General features: G+C 49.4%; 1 protein-coding gene across 1 annotated transcript in view; it reads left to right on the top strand.

Annotated features, from left to right (window-relative positions):
• Positions 1–21,603, top strand: part of PEPD (peptidase D) — a 161,167-nt gene that overhangs the window by 73,845 nt on the left and 65,719 nt on the right. Inside the window, exon 9 of the mRNA XM_006887875.1 lies at positions 856–902. Within this exon, the coding sequence (XP_006887937.1) occupies positions 856–902 (47 nt within the window). The remainder of the gene's footprint in view (positions 1–855; positions 903–21,603) is intronic.

Raw genomic sequence — 21,603 nt, 5'->3', positions numbered from 1 at the left:
AGTCTCCTTGGTGACAGCCATAGCTCCTGTTAGAAAACAGACAAGAGCAGTTTATAGCCACAAGCTCTGTACGAGTTCAGTGTCTCTGTGTTTCTTGAAAGTTAGATAAAGGAAAAGTCGTTGAGCAATAGTCCGTTTTAGCCCCCTTGGCACCGAGCTCCCCTAGGTGCCTCAGTTGACTCCTCACGCATCCCTGTCCTGCCATCTCTGGCATTGGGCAGTTGTGTTCACACTCAGCAGAAGTGCTTTGTGGTAATTTAAATAAACTATGGATTTTGGAGCCTGAAAAAGAAAACAACCCCCCAAAATCTTTCAGTTTTGCTACATTCTTTGTACCACCTTATATGTCTCTTTTTTTTAAAAAAGGAGACCTTCTTTAAAAAATTTTATATTGGTTTGCATACAAAATTTATATTCAGCGTGTATCATTCATATATGTGTGTTTCGGTTTCCTTCATTCACATGTGTTTGCAGCGATCACTCATATACGTTGTTGTTGTGTACCACAGAGTTGGAACCGACCCAGAGCTGACCCTCGGTGGGTTTTCAGAGGCAGTTAATCTCACGGGAGGAGATTGCCCAGCCTTCTCCGCAGAGCGGCTGGTGGCCTGTTTTATAAAATTCCTCACCATTGATCTATGCCTACCATTGCCCCATCTTCTCAGGTCCCCACTGGATCTTTCCTAACTCCTTCACACAGGTGCCCCCTGCGCTCACCACAGTCTGTTATCCTAGGGACTCCCTAGCCCTCCCCCCACAAGGAGAGTCTCTTGAAAAATGTGCTATCCATTATTTATGAGGCTGTGTTCCTTATCTCCTTAACACAAATCTCTCGGCTTAATATTCATCCTCCAGGTAATGAAGGCTGTAAAAGTGGGAATGAAAGAATATGAGATGGAAAGGTAAGCTGCCGTGTTCCTCTGGGTAAAGATTAAAATGTTTCTGAAAAAACCCACCACCAACCAACCAGTAATTTATGTTCCCGAGCTTGTTACAGATGAGGTATGGCGGCGGCACAGATTGAGGGGGGGTCTTACGCACGGGGGGGCTGTGCGATCCTGGGCAGAGATGGCTTTCCCCGGCTGGGGCCGCCTCGCCAGCTCTTGGCAAGGTGTTGGATGGTAATGGTCTTTGATTACTTTTCCGGGTGCTTTAGTGCCCGTCAACCCACCCTTGGATTTTGTTTCCGTGATTTGCTGGAAACTTGACCAAATAGCTGCTATTGTGGCTCTGAAAGCCCCTAGTAAAACAGCTTGCTGTTTTCCTGTGTAAATACTGCCATTATGTCTGCTCTGCTCGGACGAGTGGGTCATGGGGTGGTTAAGTGGCTCATAAAATGCTCTAGAGAGCTCTGCTGGCAACAGAACTCCACTTAGGCCTTCAGTGAGTCACACCGGGTATGGCCCAGGCAGCCCGTCAGCCCTGTGCCAGGGCCCCTGGAGCGCGTGCTGCCCGTGAGGTGACAAACCCATTGGGAGAGACCCCAGTGGACCTGCAGCTTCTCCTCTCTGTGTGCCCTGGGCAGGATTCCCTCTTCTAGATTTTTCCACCAGTGAACCCTACCTGGAAGCTTACCAGGGTAAGGGGTGCTGAAGAAGCTGCTGTTTCTTTTTCCCTCTGCACCCCCTTTTTTTACGTGTATGGCCTTGATTTCTGCTGGTTCCACTTGCCTGAGGGCCCGAGTTTATCCCAGACGCTGTTGGGCTGTTCTTGGAGCTCTCTGGCCCAGAGTATGACTCTGAGGAGCAGGTTTTCCTACCAACTTTATGCCCTGCCCACGTGGCAGGTGTAGGGTGATAGGCTGAGAGACAGGGGTCAGCAGTGGGCCATGGAGGCTTTTTGCTTACTGCGTGGTGACTTGGGGATGATGGTGTCAGGTGCCTGCGTGGTGAGTATGACTTATAGTGACCTTACGAGCAACTGATCTGGACCCTGCCCTGTCCTGTGCCAGCCTCTTCATCTCTGACACACTTGAGCCCAGTGCTGCTGTCACTGTGTTAATCCATTTGGTTAAGGGTCTTCCTCCATTTCACCTGCCCTCCATCTTTCCTTGCAAATCCCTTTCTAGGAAATAGCCTCTCCTAACAACTTGCCCAAAGTATGTGAGATGAAGCTTTCTCATCCTTGCCTCCAGTGAGCACTCTGGGGGTACTTTTCCTAAGACATACCTGTTCATCCTTTTTGTTGTTCAGGGGATGTTCACCACTCTTCTCCAAGACCACAACTCAAAGACGTCAGTTCTTCTCATCATCCTTATTCATGGTCCAGCTCTGAGATACATAAAAAGTGATTAAAAAGACCATGGCCTGAATTAGGTACTCCCCAGTCTTTAAACTGACATCATTGCTCCTTAATATTTTAAGAAGTCCTTGACAGAAGACTTTCCAGTGCAATACAGCTTCTGTTTTTTTGGCTGTCATTACCAAACGTGTTGATTCTAGATGTAAGGAAGGTGAAATTGTTGAAAATTTCAGTCTTTTTTCCATTTATCATGATAAATGGTTTGGGAATTAGAGTGTTTTTAAAGGAGTTATAAATGGTGAGTCTCCTCACTCCCTGGGCAAGAAGAAATTAAAATGCCTTGAAGGTCCCCAGATGCTATGACATCCCTGGAGAGGGCATGGAGGGGATCTTTAGATAAGGAACCAGCTGTGCTGTGGCCCCAGGCCCACTATGGTTCCGCGGAGGCCACAGAAGGGCACCAGGTCTGTTCCTGCTCCTTGTTGTCTACTATTGCAGTGCAGGGCTCCTAGGATCCCTGACCTCTTGGGGAAGAGTGGAGAATTAGTGGGGCTAGCTCAGGGAGGTTGGGTGGTCAGCAGATCCTTCAGATTACCATTGTCCCAGAAACCTAACCCCAACTGAGTTCACCCTTGATGATCCCCAGCTGATGGCTCAAAGAAACAACCAAGGAGTTAGAGGACAAATAGATAGTCCCAGCACAGAGACCTGCTGTTCACCACCAGACACTGGCAGCCTTTGGGCTAAGTTGTAGGATTCTAGCTCTGAAGGGGTCCTAGGAGGAACCCTGAGCCACCCTCCTGCCCAGTGTCCCAGCGCACCGACTGACCCTGTATAGGGGCAGCCCTCAGCTAGCCCCTGGCCTCAGGGAGTGAGGAGATCTGTGTGGGAGCTGGCTCAGGATGAGAAGAGAAATTTCAGCTCTACAAAAATAGGGCAATTAAGTGTACCTGCATGCCCCATCCATTGCTTTGTTTGCTTGCTTGCTTGTTTGTTTGTTGTAGGATTTTTGTCAGTTTGCTGGGGTATTCAAACCCCATCCCAGGCACCATGCTGTTTGGCCTGTAGTAGATTTGCGTCAGTGGTTGAGGATATTTCTTTGTCCTTTATAAAGCATCATACCATCATCACATTTGACACGAGGCCTAACTAGCTTCTTAATATGATCTCTCACTTGTCCATCCTAGTCTGATTCTATTTGGAGTTGGTTTATTTGCTGTTGTTTTGAAGGCTGCTCTCTCAGGAAGCTGAGCTCTGGGGAGATCTTCCCTTTGTCTATAAACCGCTCAGCTTTCAGCCTCCCAGCCCCCTGCCTGGTTTCTCTGTGAGGCCCAGGAACCTCTCTAAGAGGCTAAGCCCGAAGCCCTGCCAAGCACCCGGGGAAGCATGTGGCCTGCAGTAGCTTCAGGAGGGCCATGTATGGCATCTCTCAGTCCCAGCTCCCGGGCCTGAGCACCTGTGTGTACCCTCGTGCATCGGGCTACTCGGTAGCTGAGCAAAAGACATCCAGCCAGGGAGCTGTTTGATTTGTGGGTGCCTGAGAGCTCAGAGGAGGGGAGGGGAGGTCCTGGGGTCTGCTCTGGGGGAAAAGCTCATTTGAGTGAGAAATGAGAAGTAAGGGCCTGACTGATGGTGGATAAGGTGTCCTTTTGAGGGCAGAGGGTCACTACCCTAAAGATGGTGGGAAGGTGACGGTTTGTCTGGGACAGTATCATCTTAGGGTACATTTAGCAGATTTGGCAAGCACTCTCCCTGACTGCCCTGAGGAAGCTGTCGCCACCTGGTGGACTGGTTCCCCTTGAGCTGCCACTCGCAACAAGCACACTTTTCTCCCTTTCCACTCTGCTCTGGGACCATGTCCTGGTTTGTGGCTGGGCTCCTTGGGAGCCTCGGTTCACATATCTGTACAGTGTCCGAGCCACAGTTGGTGTCAGGAAATGGGGTTGGTGAGATGGACAGAAGGGAGAAGAACATGCCCTGAGCTCCTTTCCTGCCATCGTGGATGTGTGGATGTGGCACTGTGCACTTCACAATTATTTTCTTAACCAGTTGGAGGAGGAGAAATCTCTTCCAAAGCAGATGTTGCAGGTTGGCAGGGGGATGTGGCCTTGGAAGGCTGGTGAGTGGTTACAGGTGGGCCCTCTGACTGACTAAGTTAAAGAAAGTGAGCAGTGTGTGTGTGTGTGTAGGTAGGTAGGTAGGTAGGTAGGCGAATCCTGCCCATCAGGCCTGGAAGCAGCGTGGGCTGGGCAGGGAGCCGCGTGGGCCGGGCAGGGGACTGGGGCTGACGGGCCCCTTTGCCCAGCCGCTGTGCCGGGACTGGAGTGCTGTTTGTTCACTTCACTGAGTCAAGGTCAGAGGAGAGGTGAGCTGATGGCGTAACTGGAAGTGCCTCTTCCTTTGTGCTGCACCTGCAACTGCAGATCCAGAGGAAGTGGAATCATTGCCCACGGCTGGGGTGCAGTAAATTGCATTAGTCCAATAAGACATAACGTTTGGGAAAATCAGACATTAACGGCATCTGACGGCAGGTCCAATCAGGCAGTCCATTTTCTCGCCTCATATTATTTAATGTTAGTGGCATAACCAGCTTGTAGCTGGCTGGCATGGGGCTGGCAGCTGAATCAATTACCTGCAAACACTAATTTAGAGCATGCTCAATTGGCTGTATAAGCAGGTCCTGTTCTCATATGTCACAAGGAGATTAATAATGTGATGGTTTTGACAGCGTGAGAGGGTCACTGAAAAGGTGTGAATTCTTGAGTCTGCACGTTGTTGTTGTGTGCCATTGAGTCCGGACCAACTCAAAGTTGACCTTCCAGCCGGTTTTCAGAGGCAGTAAATTGCACAGGAGGAGATGGTGCATCTTTCTCCATTGGAGCAGCTGGTGGATTTGAACCGGCGCCTTTTGGTTGGCAGCACACCTTCTTCCCTCCCCCCCCCCCCCCCCGAGCTCCCTGTGGTCACCACAGGGGCTGTAAAGCCTGGCTTCTCTGTGCTAGACGGGCTCCATGGCACACAGCCCTGAGTGTGTGTGGAGACCTGAGAGAGGCCTGGGTATTTAGGGGCTTTTCTTTCTCAGTCTTTTGATCCTTTGTTAATAAAGAATTTGTCCAGCTTTGGTCCTTTTTATTAAAAGTCTTACTGCTTCTGCAAGCAACAAATGCTGGCGAGGTTGTGGAGAGACTGGAACCCTTATTCACTGTTGGTGGGAGTGTAAAATGGTGCAACCACTGTGGAAAGTGATGTGGCGCTTTCTCAAAAAGTTGCAAATAGAGATACCATTTGACCCAGCAATTCCACTACTGGGAATATACCCTAAAGAGACCATAAATGACATCCAAGTAGATATATGCATACCCATGTTTATTGCGGCTTTGTTTACAATAGCAAGGAGTTGGAAACAACCTAAATGCCCATCAACAAACGAATGGGTAGAGAAGCTGTGGTATATTCGCACAATGGAATATTATGCTGCATTGAAAAACAAGGAACTCATGCAATATTATTCAAAATGGGTGACCCTGGAGGACATTATGCTGAGTGAGGTATCTCAGTCACAAAGGGACAAATGCTATATGGTGCCACTGTTGTAGAATGAGGCTGACATTGGGGTGGGGGTAAGACTAAAAACTGGATGAAATATGTTTACGGCATTGAAGTCTATGGGGGAGAGAATAGTTTAAAAGTATTATATTTTAGGGCATTATGTTTATCGTAAGAGTATGAAATGAGGGTTGCAGAGTGGATTATATTTGTGCTTGGGGGTGGGGTTGGGGGAGGTGCGGGGATGATTATGTACTAATGAGGGAGTTTTGCTTTTGCTTTTCAAGGAGAGGAGCAAATGGGGGGGCGGAGAGAAGGGTGCAACAATGAATGAATGGAATTCCAAAATCTCTGTAGATGTTCGCTGAAATGAAAAATAAATAAATATAAAAAAACAAACAAACAACAAAAAAAAGTCTTACTGCTTCTTCCTGCCCTTTGTCTAGATGGGCCGATTCTGGGTGTTGAGTGTACCCCTTGGGTTCAGATTGGAGTGAAGGGTGTAGCTTGAGAGTCTTCTCCCTGGGGCTACAGGGACATGGATCACCCACCGTACACACCCCCAGATATTACAGTCAAGCCTCAGGATACCAGGCCAGGGGGTCGACCATTCCAATCCCTGATCACAGGAAGGCGGTCACAAAACCTTTGCTCTAAACAAGGCCAGTTTTATGGTTTTTATTCAGGATCAGATTTAACCCAGTAAATAGGGTAATTGGAAGGTGGAAGAGATTCTTGGAAGCCACACGCCCGGTCACCACACAGTGGCAAGGATGCTGTGAAAGCGTAGGCCACCGTTGCAGAAAGGTCGTTCTCCTGGCCTCCCCTGTCCTGCCCTTCACAGCCGACCTCTGTGCTCACCCCATGCTGTGTGTGGTGCCCGCCCTCCTGCCGCTGATCAGGGAACTGGCTTCTCTGCCACCTTCACCAGGGCTCAGCTCCCAGCTCTCCAGGAGCTCCTGATTCTCATCAGATTTGCACCCTTGTCTTTTCCTCTCACTGTCCCACGTGGCGCACTGCAGCTGCTGGAGAAGCGCACGCGAACGCCTGAACCCGCGTGCCCTTCTCTCACTCCTGCTCTTGCCCAGGAATTTTTTTTGTTGGCAGTGCTGGGAATGTGGTCAGACATGGCCCTGGCATGTGAGGCTTGGGACCTTCACAGGTCATACGAAGGACACAGTTTTCTAGAACGTGGAAGCCCCACTTCCCGAGGGTCTAGAGATGGCAGGTTTTAGTTACCTGGAGGGGCCGGGTCTGGTCTGATCTGATACCCGTGGGTGGCTGGGTGGCAAGCTTGGACATCACAGACGCTGGCCCTCCAGGCCCCCGTGCCCATGAGGAGTGCTTGAGTTTTATTTGTGCTTTTCGAGGCAGGTCTGAGGTCAGGCAGCCCCTGAGGCCTGAGCAGGGGAAGAGTGGATGTGCTACTGCCCTTCCCTGGGGACCTGATCACCAAAACAAGAACGGCCAGCTGAGATCCTTGGCTGGGTGTGCGAGGAGCACACCTTTCTTCTTGTTGTGAGGCTGACTCCGTGGTCCACTGTGCATTTCCTGCCAGCATTTCCTTGGCTGTTAGTGATGGGCCACAGCCTGCCAATTGAGGTCAAGAAATCCATCTTGCCCCCCTGAGGAAGGTAGTTTGTGATTTCTGCCCCCAGCTGGCCACACACACTTTAGTGCATTAGAGCAGAGCCATTTTTGAGAGCCAAGACTGGCTGAGCAGGGTGGGCTCTGTGTGTCCACCCACCTGCTCTGCCCACCCTGCCCACCACTGGAGGCACAGCACCCGGGGAGAGCAGCCGCCCGGGAGGTGCAGCAGAGCTGGGTGACTGAAGGGTTGCAGGGACTCCTGGGATTGGAGAGGCCTTTGAACTCTGTGGTTTAAAGTGGGGAGAGGGTTGGTGAAGGAGAGGGAGACCTTCAGAGAGACTGATGCAGCAGCCACAGCAATGAACTTGAACACAGTGAGACTGTGAGGGTGGTGCAAGATCAGATAGTGTTTTGATCTCTACATAGGGTTAGAGCTGGAGTCAGTTTAATGACACATAACAATGAAGGCAGTGCAGCCAGGTGCTTCTTAGAGCAAGGACGGTGAAATTTCGTCTTTCATACTGTGGACCTATCTAGGAGGGGCCAATCTTTTTTTTTGGGGGGGGCAGTCCTTTTGAAAAAGACATCATGCTGGGAAAGGTAGAAGGTCAGCGAATGAGAGGATGACCCTCAACAAGACGGACTGACACAGTAACTGCAATGATGACCGTGAAGTTGACCGTGGTGGAGATGGTGAGGGTGGGGCAGGGCAGGGTTCAGAGCTGCTGTTGGTAGGATCCCTACGGGTTGTCATTGACTTGATAGCGCCTTCCAGCAACAATTCACTTTGCCTCTAAGAGTAACTGAGAAACGAGGCACATCAGGGCCCAAAACAGCGTGGTATCCAGCTGGAAAGCTGGACAGAGAACTAGAGAGGAAGGTTTCCTGTACCTGGGTCTGGTTGACTTGGCTCTAATTAAAAGGTTTTAGAGCAAAAATAAATGGGCATTTTCTTTTCAAATGCTAGCCAATGACCCCTTGAGAATCACATTAGTTAATAGTGGTGTCAGACTCTGTGTGTGTGTGTGTGTGTGTGTGTGTGTGTGTGTGTGTGTGTGCACATACATAGATGTGTATATGTATTTCCATCCACCCCCACCCCCCTGGTGTGCCCCCATTAAAACTGATACTGTTGATTTGAGATAAATAGTTATCAGGTAAAGGATATTTATCATCAGTTTAGACAAGTATTTTTTTCTTTGTGACTTACTGGAAGATTTTATCAGCAAAGGATGTTGAATTTTATCAGCTATCTTTTTGGTATCTCCTTTGATCTCTTATGTGTGTGTGTTTGAAATAATAAACTCATTTTAGAATAATTTTAGGTTACAGAAAAGTTGCAAGAATATTCTAGACATCTTCTGTAAGCCCTTCACTAAGTTTCTGCCATTGTAAACATCATTGCAGCTCAGTTTTCTCAACTTATGAACTGATATTGACTCATTGTGTAAAGGTTATGCTTATTAGAATTTACTTTGTTTTTAGCAAATGCCCTTTTTCTGTTCTACTATCACATCTGAGATCCACGCTGGTACTTCTTTCTCCTTAGATTGTGACAGTTTCTCCAACTTCCTTTGACTGTGCTGACGGCAGGCTTGAGTTCTGGGGAGGACTGTCCTTCAGCTCGAGTTGTTCTGATGGCTGTAAAACCAGTTGGCATCAAGTCATTTCTGCCTCATGGTGACTCCATGTGTGTCAGAGTGGAATTGTGTTTTTAGTGGCTGATTTTTTAAAAAGTAGATTGCCAGGTTTTACTTTGTTGTTGTTGTTAAGTGCCGTTGAGTTGTAGATGACTCATAGCAACTCTGTTAACCGAAAACCTGGACACTTGTATAACTCTCATCATTTCTCCAGGTTCATAGGGTTTCTAGAGGCAAGCTATTTCGGAAGTGGATGCCACTCTTGCTTCCAAGCTTGTTTTAATTGGAAAGCTCCACCCACCACTGTCCTCCATGGGTAGCCGTTATTGCCTTTGGCATTTCAGTGTCACAGTGATGGGTTTCATTATAGTTGGGTTTTTTTCCTAGTCCAGGGCTAAACTGGAAGCTTCAGTCTTCTGGTTAACAGTCAGACTCAGCCTGTTTGCCTTTGCTGGGAGGAAGACCACAGAGCTCACGGGCCCCGTTCATCACATCATATCAGATGCTCTTACCCTCACCTTTTTCAGGTGACATTGACCTTGACCACCTGATTTTCGGCTTTCTTTCAAGTTTTTCTCTTCCCCACCTTTTCCATGCTCTACTCTGTGGAAGGAAACCATTGTTCTCAGGCCACCATTAGGAAACTGCCTTCATTCATTCGTATCCATATGTACTTGTGGATATGTCTTTTGTTCTTGGGTTGAAGCCCAATTCTACATTATTTATTTTGCTTCTCAAATGGCTCCAGGTTTGGCACCCCTGGGAGCCTCCCAGTTGGCTCCTGTTTTCCTTTCACACACTTACACTGGTTTGCCTTTCAAAGATTTCTTACTTTCTTATGCTGTGAGATCTTAGCCCAAAGACAGCCGTTTCTCCGAGGATTCCTACTTCCTTTTATTAGAGTATGCATTAGATCTGCAGAAAAATGATGGGCATTCTCTTCTCATGGGATTTATTTCTTCTGAAAACCTGCTGTAGGGTCATCTGTGAGTCACTTCCAACTCGGAGGAACGTAACAACACCCTCAACAACAGCATGGCATTAGAAATTGAAATCTTGGTGTTGGGTGTACCTTACATGAGTTTCATGACCAGACTTTCTGCTTTGGAATCAGTGTGATACCCCTGGCACATACCGATTGGCCATGTTAGATTTGTGGCTTAATAAGCTGCAGGACTGCTCATAGGTTGCCACTTACTTATTCCGAAAGGGGACCTGCCTGAGTCGGGAGAGTGCCATTGTGTTATGTGATGGTCATTCTAGTGCTTGCTCTCACTTATGGCGTCTTGTCTTCTCTAGTTTCTGTTCTTCCTTTCTGCCTTTTACATTTTTCTCTGCCTTTGAAAAGTTGGCAACATTTCCTTTGATCTCTTTTATATACATCTCAATTTTCTTCTGTAGTTAACTTTCAATTAAGGAGAAGAACACCCCACCCCCCATCTCTGTGCTCTATCTGGGTTAAAATATAAAGTCTCACTCACTGGTCCTTCACTTTGAGAAATGAGAAAATGTAACATGGTGTTAATTTTTTTTTCTCTCCCCCCCCCCGCCCCCATCATCCAGTGATCTCTCTCTCTCTCCCAATTGTTTTCAGCACTTGCCTTGTTTTATGAAGGAGTGCAGATGGCACAGGTGAAAATGCCAGGCTTCTGTCAGAAAGGCTGTGGCCCAGCCCCGGCTCATGCGGGAGAGCTGTGGCGGCGTCTGCTGTGAGAGTCCAGCCTTCATGAGGTGGCCGTTCAGTTCCCTGGGGTCAACATGAGTCGTAACTGACTCACTGGCAGTACGGTGGCTGAGTGTTGTTTATAATTATCTTAATAACAATTATTTAGACGGAATGTTATTTTACTAAACCCAGGGTGGATTTACATTTTCTACTGTATGTTCCCTTTTCTCAAAAGCAGATTTTACTTTTCATTTTGACCCAATACTTTTGAGTCTTTGTATGTTGAAGAGTTCTTTTGTTGCTTCTATGTGACTGATGCCTTAACTAGGTATAGAGTTTTTGTTCCATGAAACCATTCTTTCTATTGTTGCCAGAAATCTTAGGCAAATGATATTCTTTCTCTTTTCTGAGGAACCTTTTTATCTCTTCCCCACCCCTAGATGCCTGTAGAATTCTTTATTTGCGAGAGTAACATATTTCCTAGGGATCTGTCTAGTAGCTCTTTTCTCTTTTGGACTTCAGTGCTGTTTGGGGAATTAGAATCTTGGCAGCCTTGCCATTCGGTTGGGAGGATCAGGTAGTCGGCTTGACAGCAGGGGCAAGCTTGGCCTTACGTTAGTCTCAGTCCTCCAGCCGGTAGACGAGAGGAAGGGTAGGAGGCCCATACAGCTCAAGTGACAAGACTGAGATAATTTTCTTCTGACTTGTGCTAAGGAAGGCAGAACAAAGGAGCCATTAGTCACACCGAACACAGAGACCCGGTGGGAGAGGAGACTGCGGCTTGACTGATTCTGCTGAAAGCCCTCCCACATGCACCATGACAGACATGGCTGCCACAGGGCATGGTCTGCCTTCAGGAGACAGGCCAGGCAGCGGCCACTTGAATCCCCTATTGATGTGTCCTGTTCCCTCCACGTTATCCCACTAGGGAGCTCTGGTGGCCTAGTGGTAAGAAGCTGTGCTGCAATCCCAAAGAGGTGTGGTTGGAATCCACCAGCTGCTTCATGGGAGAAGGATGGGCAATCTCCTTCCGAATGATCTGCCTCTGAAGACCTGCTGGAGGGTCAGCTATTGGTTGTTTCTGACTCGATGGCAAACAACAACCATCACCTTATCCCATTGGGAGCACTGGTGGCTTACTGGTGAGGAATGGTGCTGCCAACACAAAGGTAGGCAGTTCAAATCCACCAGCTGGTCTGTGGGAGAAAGGGGAGCAGTCCCCTCCCATTCGATTTACAGTCTCTGAAAACCCGGCAGAGGGTCAGCTATGGGTGGTTTCCGACTCAGCGGTGCACAACAACGTGATCCCATCAGTCACTCGCAGGGGCAAGCACTTACCCTCTTGGGGGGAGTTAGCTGAGACCTGTGATGTGATTACTGACTGTCCTATCCTGGACAGATTTCACACTAAGATGCCTCTCTGGGGCTTCTTTCTCAGCTGTGGGAGAATCAGAAGCCTAGTACATAGGCCAGGGCCTGTCCTTCTGAGTGCCGTGATGGTCTAGAATCCAGTCCTTTAATCTGAAATGAACATTTCTTTACCTCAGAGCTTTCTTTTACTTCCCTGTTCTGTATGTGTTGGATTTCCTGGGCACATCTCATCTTCTGGGTCTCTGTTCTCTTACAGTGTCCATTTCTGTGTCCTGAAAAAGTTCACGAGTGTGCCTTCGTACTCACCTGCACTAGCCCACTTAGACCTGGTCAGTTACCCCCTGTAACTGGGCAGCTGTGCCTTTCATCACCTGGATCTTGGTGTGCTCCCCACCCCGCCCGTTCCCCTCCCACAGATGGTCCTCACGGATCCTGCGACAACGTGCGATGGAGACCCTCACTGGTGTTCCTTCCCATTTCCCACAGGGAGGCTTGTTCTTGCCCCTCTGCACAGCAGATGAGAGCTGCCGGATCCCCCTGACAGGTGTGTCTATTGACATGCTTGGGACTGTCAGAAGGAGAAAGGCGAGAGCAGTGGGCGTGACTGGTAAACTCAGTGCAAGCCAAGCGCCCCTAGAGTGTCTGAGGAGTAGTGAGTGTCGTCTTGTGGCAGTCAGTGCAGTGGACACTTGCTGAGGGTTGGCTCTGGCCATACCCTTGTAACTGACCAGCTTTACTTCTGGGACCCGTGTGAGGGAGACTGCAGCACCAGTGAGCCTCTGGAGGCCTCTGTCAGGTCAAGGTCAGGGTCATGACCATGGCCTCAGGGTCTGCCTCTTTGACTTCAGCAGGGCTCACAGAAGGGACCTCTGGTCTTCTCACCTCTTGTTCCCCAGAAAGAGTATTCTAGCCAGACAAAGACTACTGTTGTTGTTAGGTGCCATTATGTCAAGTAAACCTCATAGCAACCCTGTGAACAACAACCCTGAAGAACCCTGTCCTCTCCTGCGCCATCCTCATCGTCTCTGACACACATGCGCCTACTGCTGCAGTCACTGTGTCAGTCCATTTCATTGAGGGTCTTCTTTACTGACCTTCCCAAGTATTATGTCCCTTTCCAAGAAATAGCCTCTCCTAGAAACATGCCCCAGTTATAAACTTAGTGGCCTCTGGGCTAGATCCAGTGTGTCCTGTACTTCTACAAAGCCCACTTGGTGGGTTTTTGGTTCTTTTCATTAGTTATACCAGAGGACTTTCTCAGGAAGTGGGAATAAATAGTAACATCAGGCTGGACTTGCCAGGACCTGAGCAACCTTTGGAGCATGTGGCACAGGCCCCACCTTCCCTGTCCCCTCCCCAGTACCAGCGCTGACCTTCAGTTTTTCCTTTCCATTGCTTTCCTGCTACTGGCTTTCTCTTTGTTGTTAAGTAGCTTTGGGTCAGAGCAAACCCTGGCTGACTCCCCTAGTGGGTTTTCAGAGGCAGTTACTCACATGAGAGATTGTCCAGGGTTCTCTCACAGAGCAGCTGGTGGATTCAAACTTTGTGCCTTCAGATTGGCAGTGCACCTCCTTATTGGTAGTCCACCAGAGCTCCCTGGCTTTCTCATGCTTAGAAACATATCTTATAACCTGTGTCTTTATAAAAAAGGGGAGGAGGAGGAAGACACTTGAAAGGGGTCATGTAGTTCAAGAAAAAGGGGAAGGCTGTGAAAAAGGCTGTCTGCTGTGTGTGTAAGTAAATACTGGGTCAGCTTCACTCCCAAGTTACCTGCTAGTTTCCTCCAGGCCCTGCCACCAGCCCTGACGAGCCCTGCCCCTGTGCCACACGCTCCCCTGAGGGTGTCCTGTGGTTGATGGGACCCAATGCCTGTCTTGCAGGAGGCTGTCTCCTTGGTTTGGACAACCACGGAGCCTCACCCCAGCCTCGGCGGCGTGTCAGGAGGAATTGCCTGGAAGGAGTGGCTGTCTCCAGCTGCCTCCCCAGCTGGCAGACGGTGGTGATTACACCGCAGGGTCTGGTGCTGGCTTTTAGAAATTCTCATGCAGACCTATTCCATTCTAGCGTAGAAAGATGCTCCCTGTGGGAGCAATTATTCCAGGCCTGGAGTTAGGGGGTTTTTGTTGTTGTTTTTTTATCCCTTTCCTAACTCTGATGTTATGAAAGGTTTAATCCAGAACTCTGAAAGGCCATTTCTGCCTGTGCCAGCAGGCACGTCTGCTCTTGAAACCTGGAGGTAAGTTACGATAAAACCATGGACAGGTTTTCACTTAGAAGCCTCAACAATGGGCTGCATGTCCCTGGGCTAGAGCGGTGTGTGTCCTCACAGTGACCTGGGCCAAGCTGGCCTCTGCCTGTGCTGGGCTCAGGTTGTGTGTTTGGAGAAGGGTGGTCTGCACCTTTGAGCTTCCTGCAGACATGGTTGGAGGTCAGGCCCCAGTCTCTTCCTCCTTCAGCTGCTGGTGAGGAGTGCATGGCCCATCTCTGCCCCTATGTGACCTGCTCTCTGGGCTTCCTGGGGGCTCTCCAGGTGAAGAGCTGAAGAGATGAGGCTACTCAAGAGTGGACAAGGGCTCAGCCGCCCAGGAGAACCAAACCACAGTTGGGTTGGACCATGTTGGGGTGGGAAGCAGGCCAGGGGTCTGGACTGGCCCTGCCAGTGACAATAGTGTCTTTATTGTGGCATCTAGTGACTTCTGCCTGGGCTTTCAGCCTTGCCCTGTCTCCCCAGGACTCCCTCATGTTCCTAGCTTCCTGAGTAGAGAGGACAACTCTGCTTCCAGGCAGCCCTGACCACCCAGCCTGGCCACTCCCCACTGTGAGCCTGCAGGAGCCCCACTTGGACCACTGCAGGAGATGGGGTGCGGTCACAGTCACTGCTACCCCCAGTCTTCTTGTGTACTGTTGAATCAGAACGACCCACAGCTGACCCTCCAGCAGGTTTCCACAGTAAATCACACAGGACGACATTGCCCGGGTCTCCTATGGAGCAGCTGGTGGATTCAAACTACATACCTTTGCCTTGGCAGCGCAATTCCTTACACTGAACACAAACTGCAGTCACGTTAATTCAATCTTTTGGTTACAAAAAGATTCATGGTGCTGTATCTGCTCCCCAAATCCCATCTCAGCAGTTTTACAGTTTTGAGTCCCTGCTCCCTCATGTCCCCTCTCCCCATAAATGTGCCACATTTTCCTGTTTTGTGTCACATTCTCCATGTTTTGGCTCAGCTGCACGAACCACATTTGCAACAGTTCTTTGGGGGTTCCTTGTGTGTGAGTGGCGGTTGCCTATCTCCTCCAAGTCTGGTCGGGATGGGGCTGTTCCCTCGTCCCCACCTGTCACAGCACTCTTGGGCATCATGGCTAGGTGCATGGTGACTGTCCCCACAGTCTAGAGTGACCAACTGGGCACCCTGACAGTTCAGCAGATGCCAGAGGGGCTGATTTGGGTTCGGGATCGGCTGAGCTTTGTCTTGTTCATCCAAGCAGGAGAGGTGAGATCCAGCTGCTCTTCCTGGAACTGGGCAGGTGACGATGGAGACAGGCACACGGGCTTGGTAGGGGAAGGTGCCTCTGAAAGTTGTGGTCTGCAGATTATATCCACAATGGTGCCTAGATGGGAGAGCCTGGTGTCTCCTGATCCTGTGGGTGTGAGTGGCCTTGGCTGAGTGTATAGTCCTTTGAGGTAGGTGCCTGGGGTTCTTTGTAAAGAGGACACCAGCTGCAGGGCTGGGAAAGGAGATCTCTTGGGGATGCATGATACAGTTTGCAAACAAACACCTCCTTGCACCCACTAACCATAGCCTTCCAGTGTGTGGCCCCCCCGGCCCTCAGCAGTGCTCATCTAGGCTGAGCAGGGGGTTTGCTTGTGGAATGGTTGAGTGCTGGCTGGGCTGAGGCAAGTGCCACTGTCCTGCGAGTAACAAGGCACAAGAATGAGACTGGGTCTAGCTGCCAGCATTGGCCCGCCCGATGAGAACGTAGGAAGCTTCTCTTGTCGCTCTGGGTTGTTCTGAATAAGTTTTCAGCAGTCCACGTCTTTTCTGCATGAGCTGAAGTCTTTCAATCATTTATCCTGGCAGCTCTTCTTGAAGCTGGAGAGAGCTGGAAATTCATCTAGTAGCCGAGAGAGGGGCCTGGAAGAAAAAAAGTGTCTGGTGGCCGCCGTGATGGGTGGCGTGCCTGGAGATAGTGCTGGTGGCTCTGAGATCAAACAGCTGAGAAATGGTTTCCCAGGAGGAACTCGGGGAATTCTAAGTAGGTAATGAGTAGTGACTTTCTTTTGATTTAGGGCAAGACTCGACAATCAATCTATAATGCTTTGAAGAGGAAAGAAATGGCTCTGTGACACACTGCAGTGCTGGCCGGCCTGGGACTGGTGCCCCGTCCTGGCCTGTGTGGACTGGGGTAGGGGGAAAGCCAGACCCCAGCCTCTATCACTGTCATTCAGGCCCCTCCTGGTGCTCTGGGCTCCGAGTTCAGCATTTGGGTCATGGGATGATGCAGATCCCTGCTGGCTTGTGGCATAGCTTTGTCAAACCGGGCCACGGGCCTCATCACAATTCTCCTCGTCCTGGGGAAGCCCTTTGTTCTCTGGAGTGACCAAGCGCAGTTCCTTGCCTGCTTGTCATGTCCTTTTTCCAGCAGGCTTGCTTTGGAGGGGCCGGAGCCGGCCTCAGGAGCTGGCCTTATGGCTGATACTGCAGAGCGGAACCTAAACAAGAGTATTGCAAATGGTGATGAATTGTAGTCTAGGGAACAGGTTGCTCCCAGAGGGTGGCCCTGAGGCTGAGGCTCAAGAAAGGGTTGAGGGGCTGTGTCCATACTTGTACTAAGGTTAGCGGTGACCAGGTCCTACCAGGGAAGTGAGCAGAATCCCAGATCTTTGCTCTGCTGTGTAACTCCATGATGTCCAGCATCAGCAATCCCTCCTTCCTCCTCTATGTCCCTTGGGTTTGAGTGGTTCACGGGAGGGTCTCCCAGAGACTCAGGCCCGCCAGGGCATGTTTCAGAGGACTGTAGGTGATCCAGCCTGGTGTTGCTGAGACTGGTGAGGAGCACAGCCAGGTGCTGTGTCTGTTGTCTCAGAATAGTGGGAGTCCCAGAAACAGAGCTTGCACTTAGCTCCCATGAGCCTACATAAGCCTCTAGTAGGGCTTTTATCCCACCCTAATCCTATCTCGTGATATAATAAATACTTCACTACAAAATTAACAGGAAAGATATTTTGAACAATAAACTTGTGACATCACAGGGGCCATCACGGCATGTGCCATGCAGCGAGAGAGGGCACTTAGGAGAAGGGCACAGTGGGTGGGGCGCGATGAGTAAGAGAGGAGTGTTCTGCAGGGCCAGCTCTCAGACTGATGCCCCAAAAAGGTGCCTGTGAAGCTGGGGTATGACACCAGCAGCTGAAACTATGGCTAATGATATGACTAGACTAGCAGTGACAGCTGGGAGGGACAGACAAGAGGGAGACTTCAGAGGCAGGTTGGTCGGGGTGGCTGTGGGGTCAGGAGAATGCGATGTGAGTGGAATGGAGCTTAGAGGACTTGCTGATAGATTGGGTGTTAGGGGATCGAGGGAGGACTGAAGGTGATTCCCAACTTCTGACCTGACAGCCAGAGGTCCCAGACCTGGCACGCAGGCTGTGCAGGGTGGACAAATCACTTGGCGTCCACTGCCTGCCTCCTTGGAGGCCGTGCTGGAGTCAGGTCTGGTCTAGGCAGCTCCAGGCACTGTGTTCTCAGACTGCCTGCTCTGTCTTCTTGCTGCCTGCCTCACAGTCATTATATTTCCTGCCGAACTGTTTTACTCAGCTGGTACTGCAGAGGCTTTGCCCTCAGGCTGAGCTTTTATGAGGCCCATGAATTTGACTGGAGAGAGATCCCCGGGGCCCTGGCGCTGCACTTTCAGCCTTGAGCTGTGGCCTGGCTGTATTTTATGTTCAGGCCTTGAGAGTGAGCCTGGGAGCATGAGAGTGTGTAATGTGCTTTCACATGTCTGTGTACACCCATTAAACGTGCTCCCTCACTCAGTGCCCACTGAAGGCCCCAGGTGTGGCGAGGAGCCAGGGCAGGAGGTAGAGGTGGGAATTATGGCACTTCGGGTTTATCTTCAGAAGATTAAGGCCAGGACAGAAAGTGTGAGGGTGATGTCAGGGTAGAAGAGCAAGGGGCAGCCAGTGGCTCTAGGGTCTTCAGTAATGTTTGCAGACAAGAAGGTGGTGATTCTCAAGGAGAGAGCAGAGGGGCCTCAGAGAGCTGGACTTATCTGCCCATCACGGGAACCACCACAAGTGTTTGTATTCAGATGATGGACGAGGCAACGTGGGGTCTTACATGTAGCTGCTTTGGGAACAAACACCACAACAAAGACCTCCAAGAGTCTCTATCTTGTTCATACTGTGCCCTCACTGTGGCCCCGAAGCAGGGCTTGGTACATAGTAGGTGCTTAGTTTTTTGTTTTTTTGGTGATTTGTTGTTTGGGGTGTTAACACCAGCTCAGCAGCCGTAGGAATGTCATCATCCTACCTCTACGGACTCCACAAGGGGGTGGGGGGAGAATCCCCATCAGCGGCAAAAGCTGATACCAGTAAAGTCAGATGTGTCCCCTTTCTCCCACATCTTCTGTCAATTCTAGTACCAGCTATCTCCCACACCTCTCACTACTCTCCTGGGTTCAGGAATTCATTGCAGTGGCCACACAGAACTCACAGACAGTACTCATGATCATGGGATGTATAAGGGAAGTTAACAGATTACAGTTCAGTCTAGGAACACTCAGGATACAAGTCCTCAGTCAGGACAGCTTTGTGAGTCATTTTTTGTCATTTTGAGTAATTTTGAGTGTACCAAAAGTTGGCATTTACCTAACTTACATTATTAGCAAACATTTTTATTACTCATTCTGTTAAGATTAATAGCAGACTATTTATTAGAAGTCTCATATCAACATAACCCCAAATGCTTAACTAGCCATATAAATCCATAATTTTTATTAGCAGCTCCATCCGTGGTTCAGTTCCCCAGTTCCTCCATGGCCTTTGGGTTTTATCATTCACTAGAAGGTCATCCAGAGACTCACATCCATCGTGGGGAATGACTCATTACAAACAGGCTTCTTTGTGACCCTCAGCCTCTTAGCTTTGGTATCTGCCCTGTAGTTGGCCAGTTGTTGAGGGCTCTTGTAGTTCTGTCGATTATTGACCTCCCGCTGTGCCGTTGAGCCTTGGCTGTCACCCTGTGGGTCACCCCATCTCTGGTTCTCTGCTGACACCACCATTGCCGCTGCTGCTACCTATCCCTGCTGCCATCTGGGCTGCAACCTCTCACTCTTGCTTTACCTCATGCCGGAATCTCTGGCCCAGAGGATGTGCTGAATTCTCTGCTTCTTCTTTCTTGTTGATAATGGGATTCTTGTTTTCTTTCTGAGCCTGCTTAGTTGAAGCTTGATGGAATGGCAGAAGTGACCAGTCCTCATGTTTGTCATCTTCCTGTCTCATTTACCCAAGCCCACCAAAAGGTGGCATTTTTAGCTAACTTAATTTTAGCTAACTTAAATGTTTTAGCAAACATTTTTATTATTCATTCTGTTAAGATTAATAGCAGACTATTTATTAGAAGTCTCATATCAACCCCAAATGCTTAACCAGCCATATAAATCCATAATTTCTGTTAGCAGCTCCATCCGTGGTTCAGTTCCCCAGTTCCTCCATGGCCTTTGGATTTTATCATTCACTAGAAGGTCATCCAGAGACTCACATCCATCATGGGGAATGACTCATGTGACTATAGGTATGCAGACTGGTTTGTTTTGGGTGGTTTTTTGGTTTTGGGTTTTTTAATAAACTGGTGGATGCAGTGGGGTGCTTAGTTTACTGTATACAATTTCTCAGGCCAGACAACTTCTTATCCTCCAGCAGGCTTGGGCTAAGTTAACACAGTCACACTGCCACTCCTGTGTGGGTGTTTCCACACACCCCACAGGGTGGCAAGCACTCTCTTATATTGATCCCATAGCTCTTGATGATTTGTGAGACCATGCATCCACCCACCATTAAGATAGCTAGAGATCTTTCCCCTGTAAGAATAACACAGTGGCTAGAAAAGCCAATGTTTATTTAAGGTCTCTGACACCTCAGCAAGCTAGTCAATCCACTCGGTGGGCCACAAGCACCTCACATTGGGTCTTTTTCAGAGTACTAAAGAGCAGTGATATCAGTCTGGAGACAAAGATGTGCCTGATACAGGCCGTGGTCTTTGCAATCACTCGCTATGCATCAGAGAGCCGGACAATAACTACTAGGGAGGATAGAAGGAAAATTGATGCCTTTGAGCCATGGTGCTCGAGAAGAGTATTGAATCTACCATGGACTGCTAAGAGAACGAACAAGTTTGTTCTAGAGAGGATGAGACCAGGCTGCTCCTTGGAGGCAGGGATTCTGAAGCTTCGTCTGACATACTTTGGACATGTTGCAAGGCGGCATGAGTCCAAGGACGACTGGAGGGACAGAGCAGGAGAGGAAGACCCTCTATGAGACGGATCGATTCAGTGATTGGGGTAATGGGGGTAGGTGTGTTGGAGACAATAAGATTGGCACAGGATAGAGGTTGTACATAGGGTCGCTATGAGTCACAGGCGTCTCGATGGTCCATAACAACAACCACCACCACCATCCAGCCAGTGAGAGTTATACTGACAGTGGCTTGAGAAGCCGCATTGAATAGACCTCCATGGTACACATAGGTGAAGAGAACAGGGCTAAGTCCTCAGGTGGCATGAAGGACAAGCCAGCAGGCTTCTCTCTCAGCACCCAGGGGCACTGGCATTCCCAGCCACAACAGAAAAAGACTGTGGCCTGCATACAGCTGTGAAGTCTGGGCAGGGCCTCGCTTCCTCTGGATGTGGTCACCGGCCCCGAGGAACACGAGGCTCAGTGGTTATTGAGGAATGAGGACCAGGCTGCTGCGCCAGCAGATAAGGGATGTGTCTCGTGTCACAATGTGGCACATGTGGCAATCACTCACAGATGGTGCCAAAGCCAGACAAAGATCAGCCAGTATCACCTAGAAGGATGTACGTGCCAGGCAGACAGATTAGTTGACTCTGAAGGCAGATATATCTCTGTGGCTGCCATAACAAGTTGTCCACAAATTTGGTGGCTTAAAACAACAGTTCTGGGGGCCAAAAGTCCAAAGTCTGTTTGCCAAGGTGTTGGCAGGCCCTTGCTCTCTCTGGAGGCCATCGGGGAGAATCATTTTGTTGATTCTAGTGGCTGTCAGCATTCCTTGGCTCGTGGTCACATCATTCTGCCTCAGAGATCATGTCCCCCCTTCTCTTCTGAAGATGTCAAACCTTCCTCTCCTCTCTTAGGAGGACACTTGAGATTGAATTTAGGGCCCACCCAAAGAATCCAGGGCCATTTCTCCACGTCAAGACCTCCTACTTAATTTTGTCTGTAAAGACCCTTTTCTTCATAAGATAACATTTAAGGCTTCCAGAAAGCAGAGCAGTCATTCAGCTGGTTGTAGCATGTTTTTAAGA

The sequence above is a fragment of the Elephantulus edwardii genome, unplaced genomic scaffold (assembly GCF_000299155.1).
Source record: "Elephantulus edwardii isolate Elephantulus edwardi_28Jun2011 unplaced genomic scaffold, EleEdw1.0 scaffold00062, whole genome shotgun sequence".
Taxonomy (NCBI): domain Eukaryota; kingdom Metazoa; phylum Chordata; class Mammalia; order Macroscelidea; family Macroscelididae; genus Elephantulus; species Elephantulus edwardii.
The sequence above is the reverse complement of the archived record's forward strand: the minus strand, read 5'-3'. Positions and strand labels throughout refer to the sequence as shown.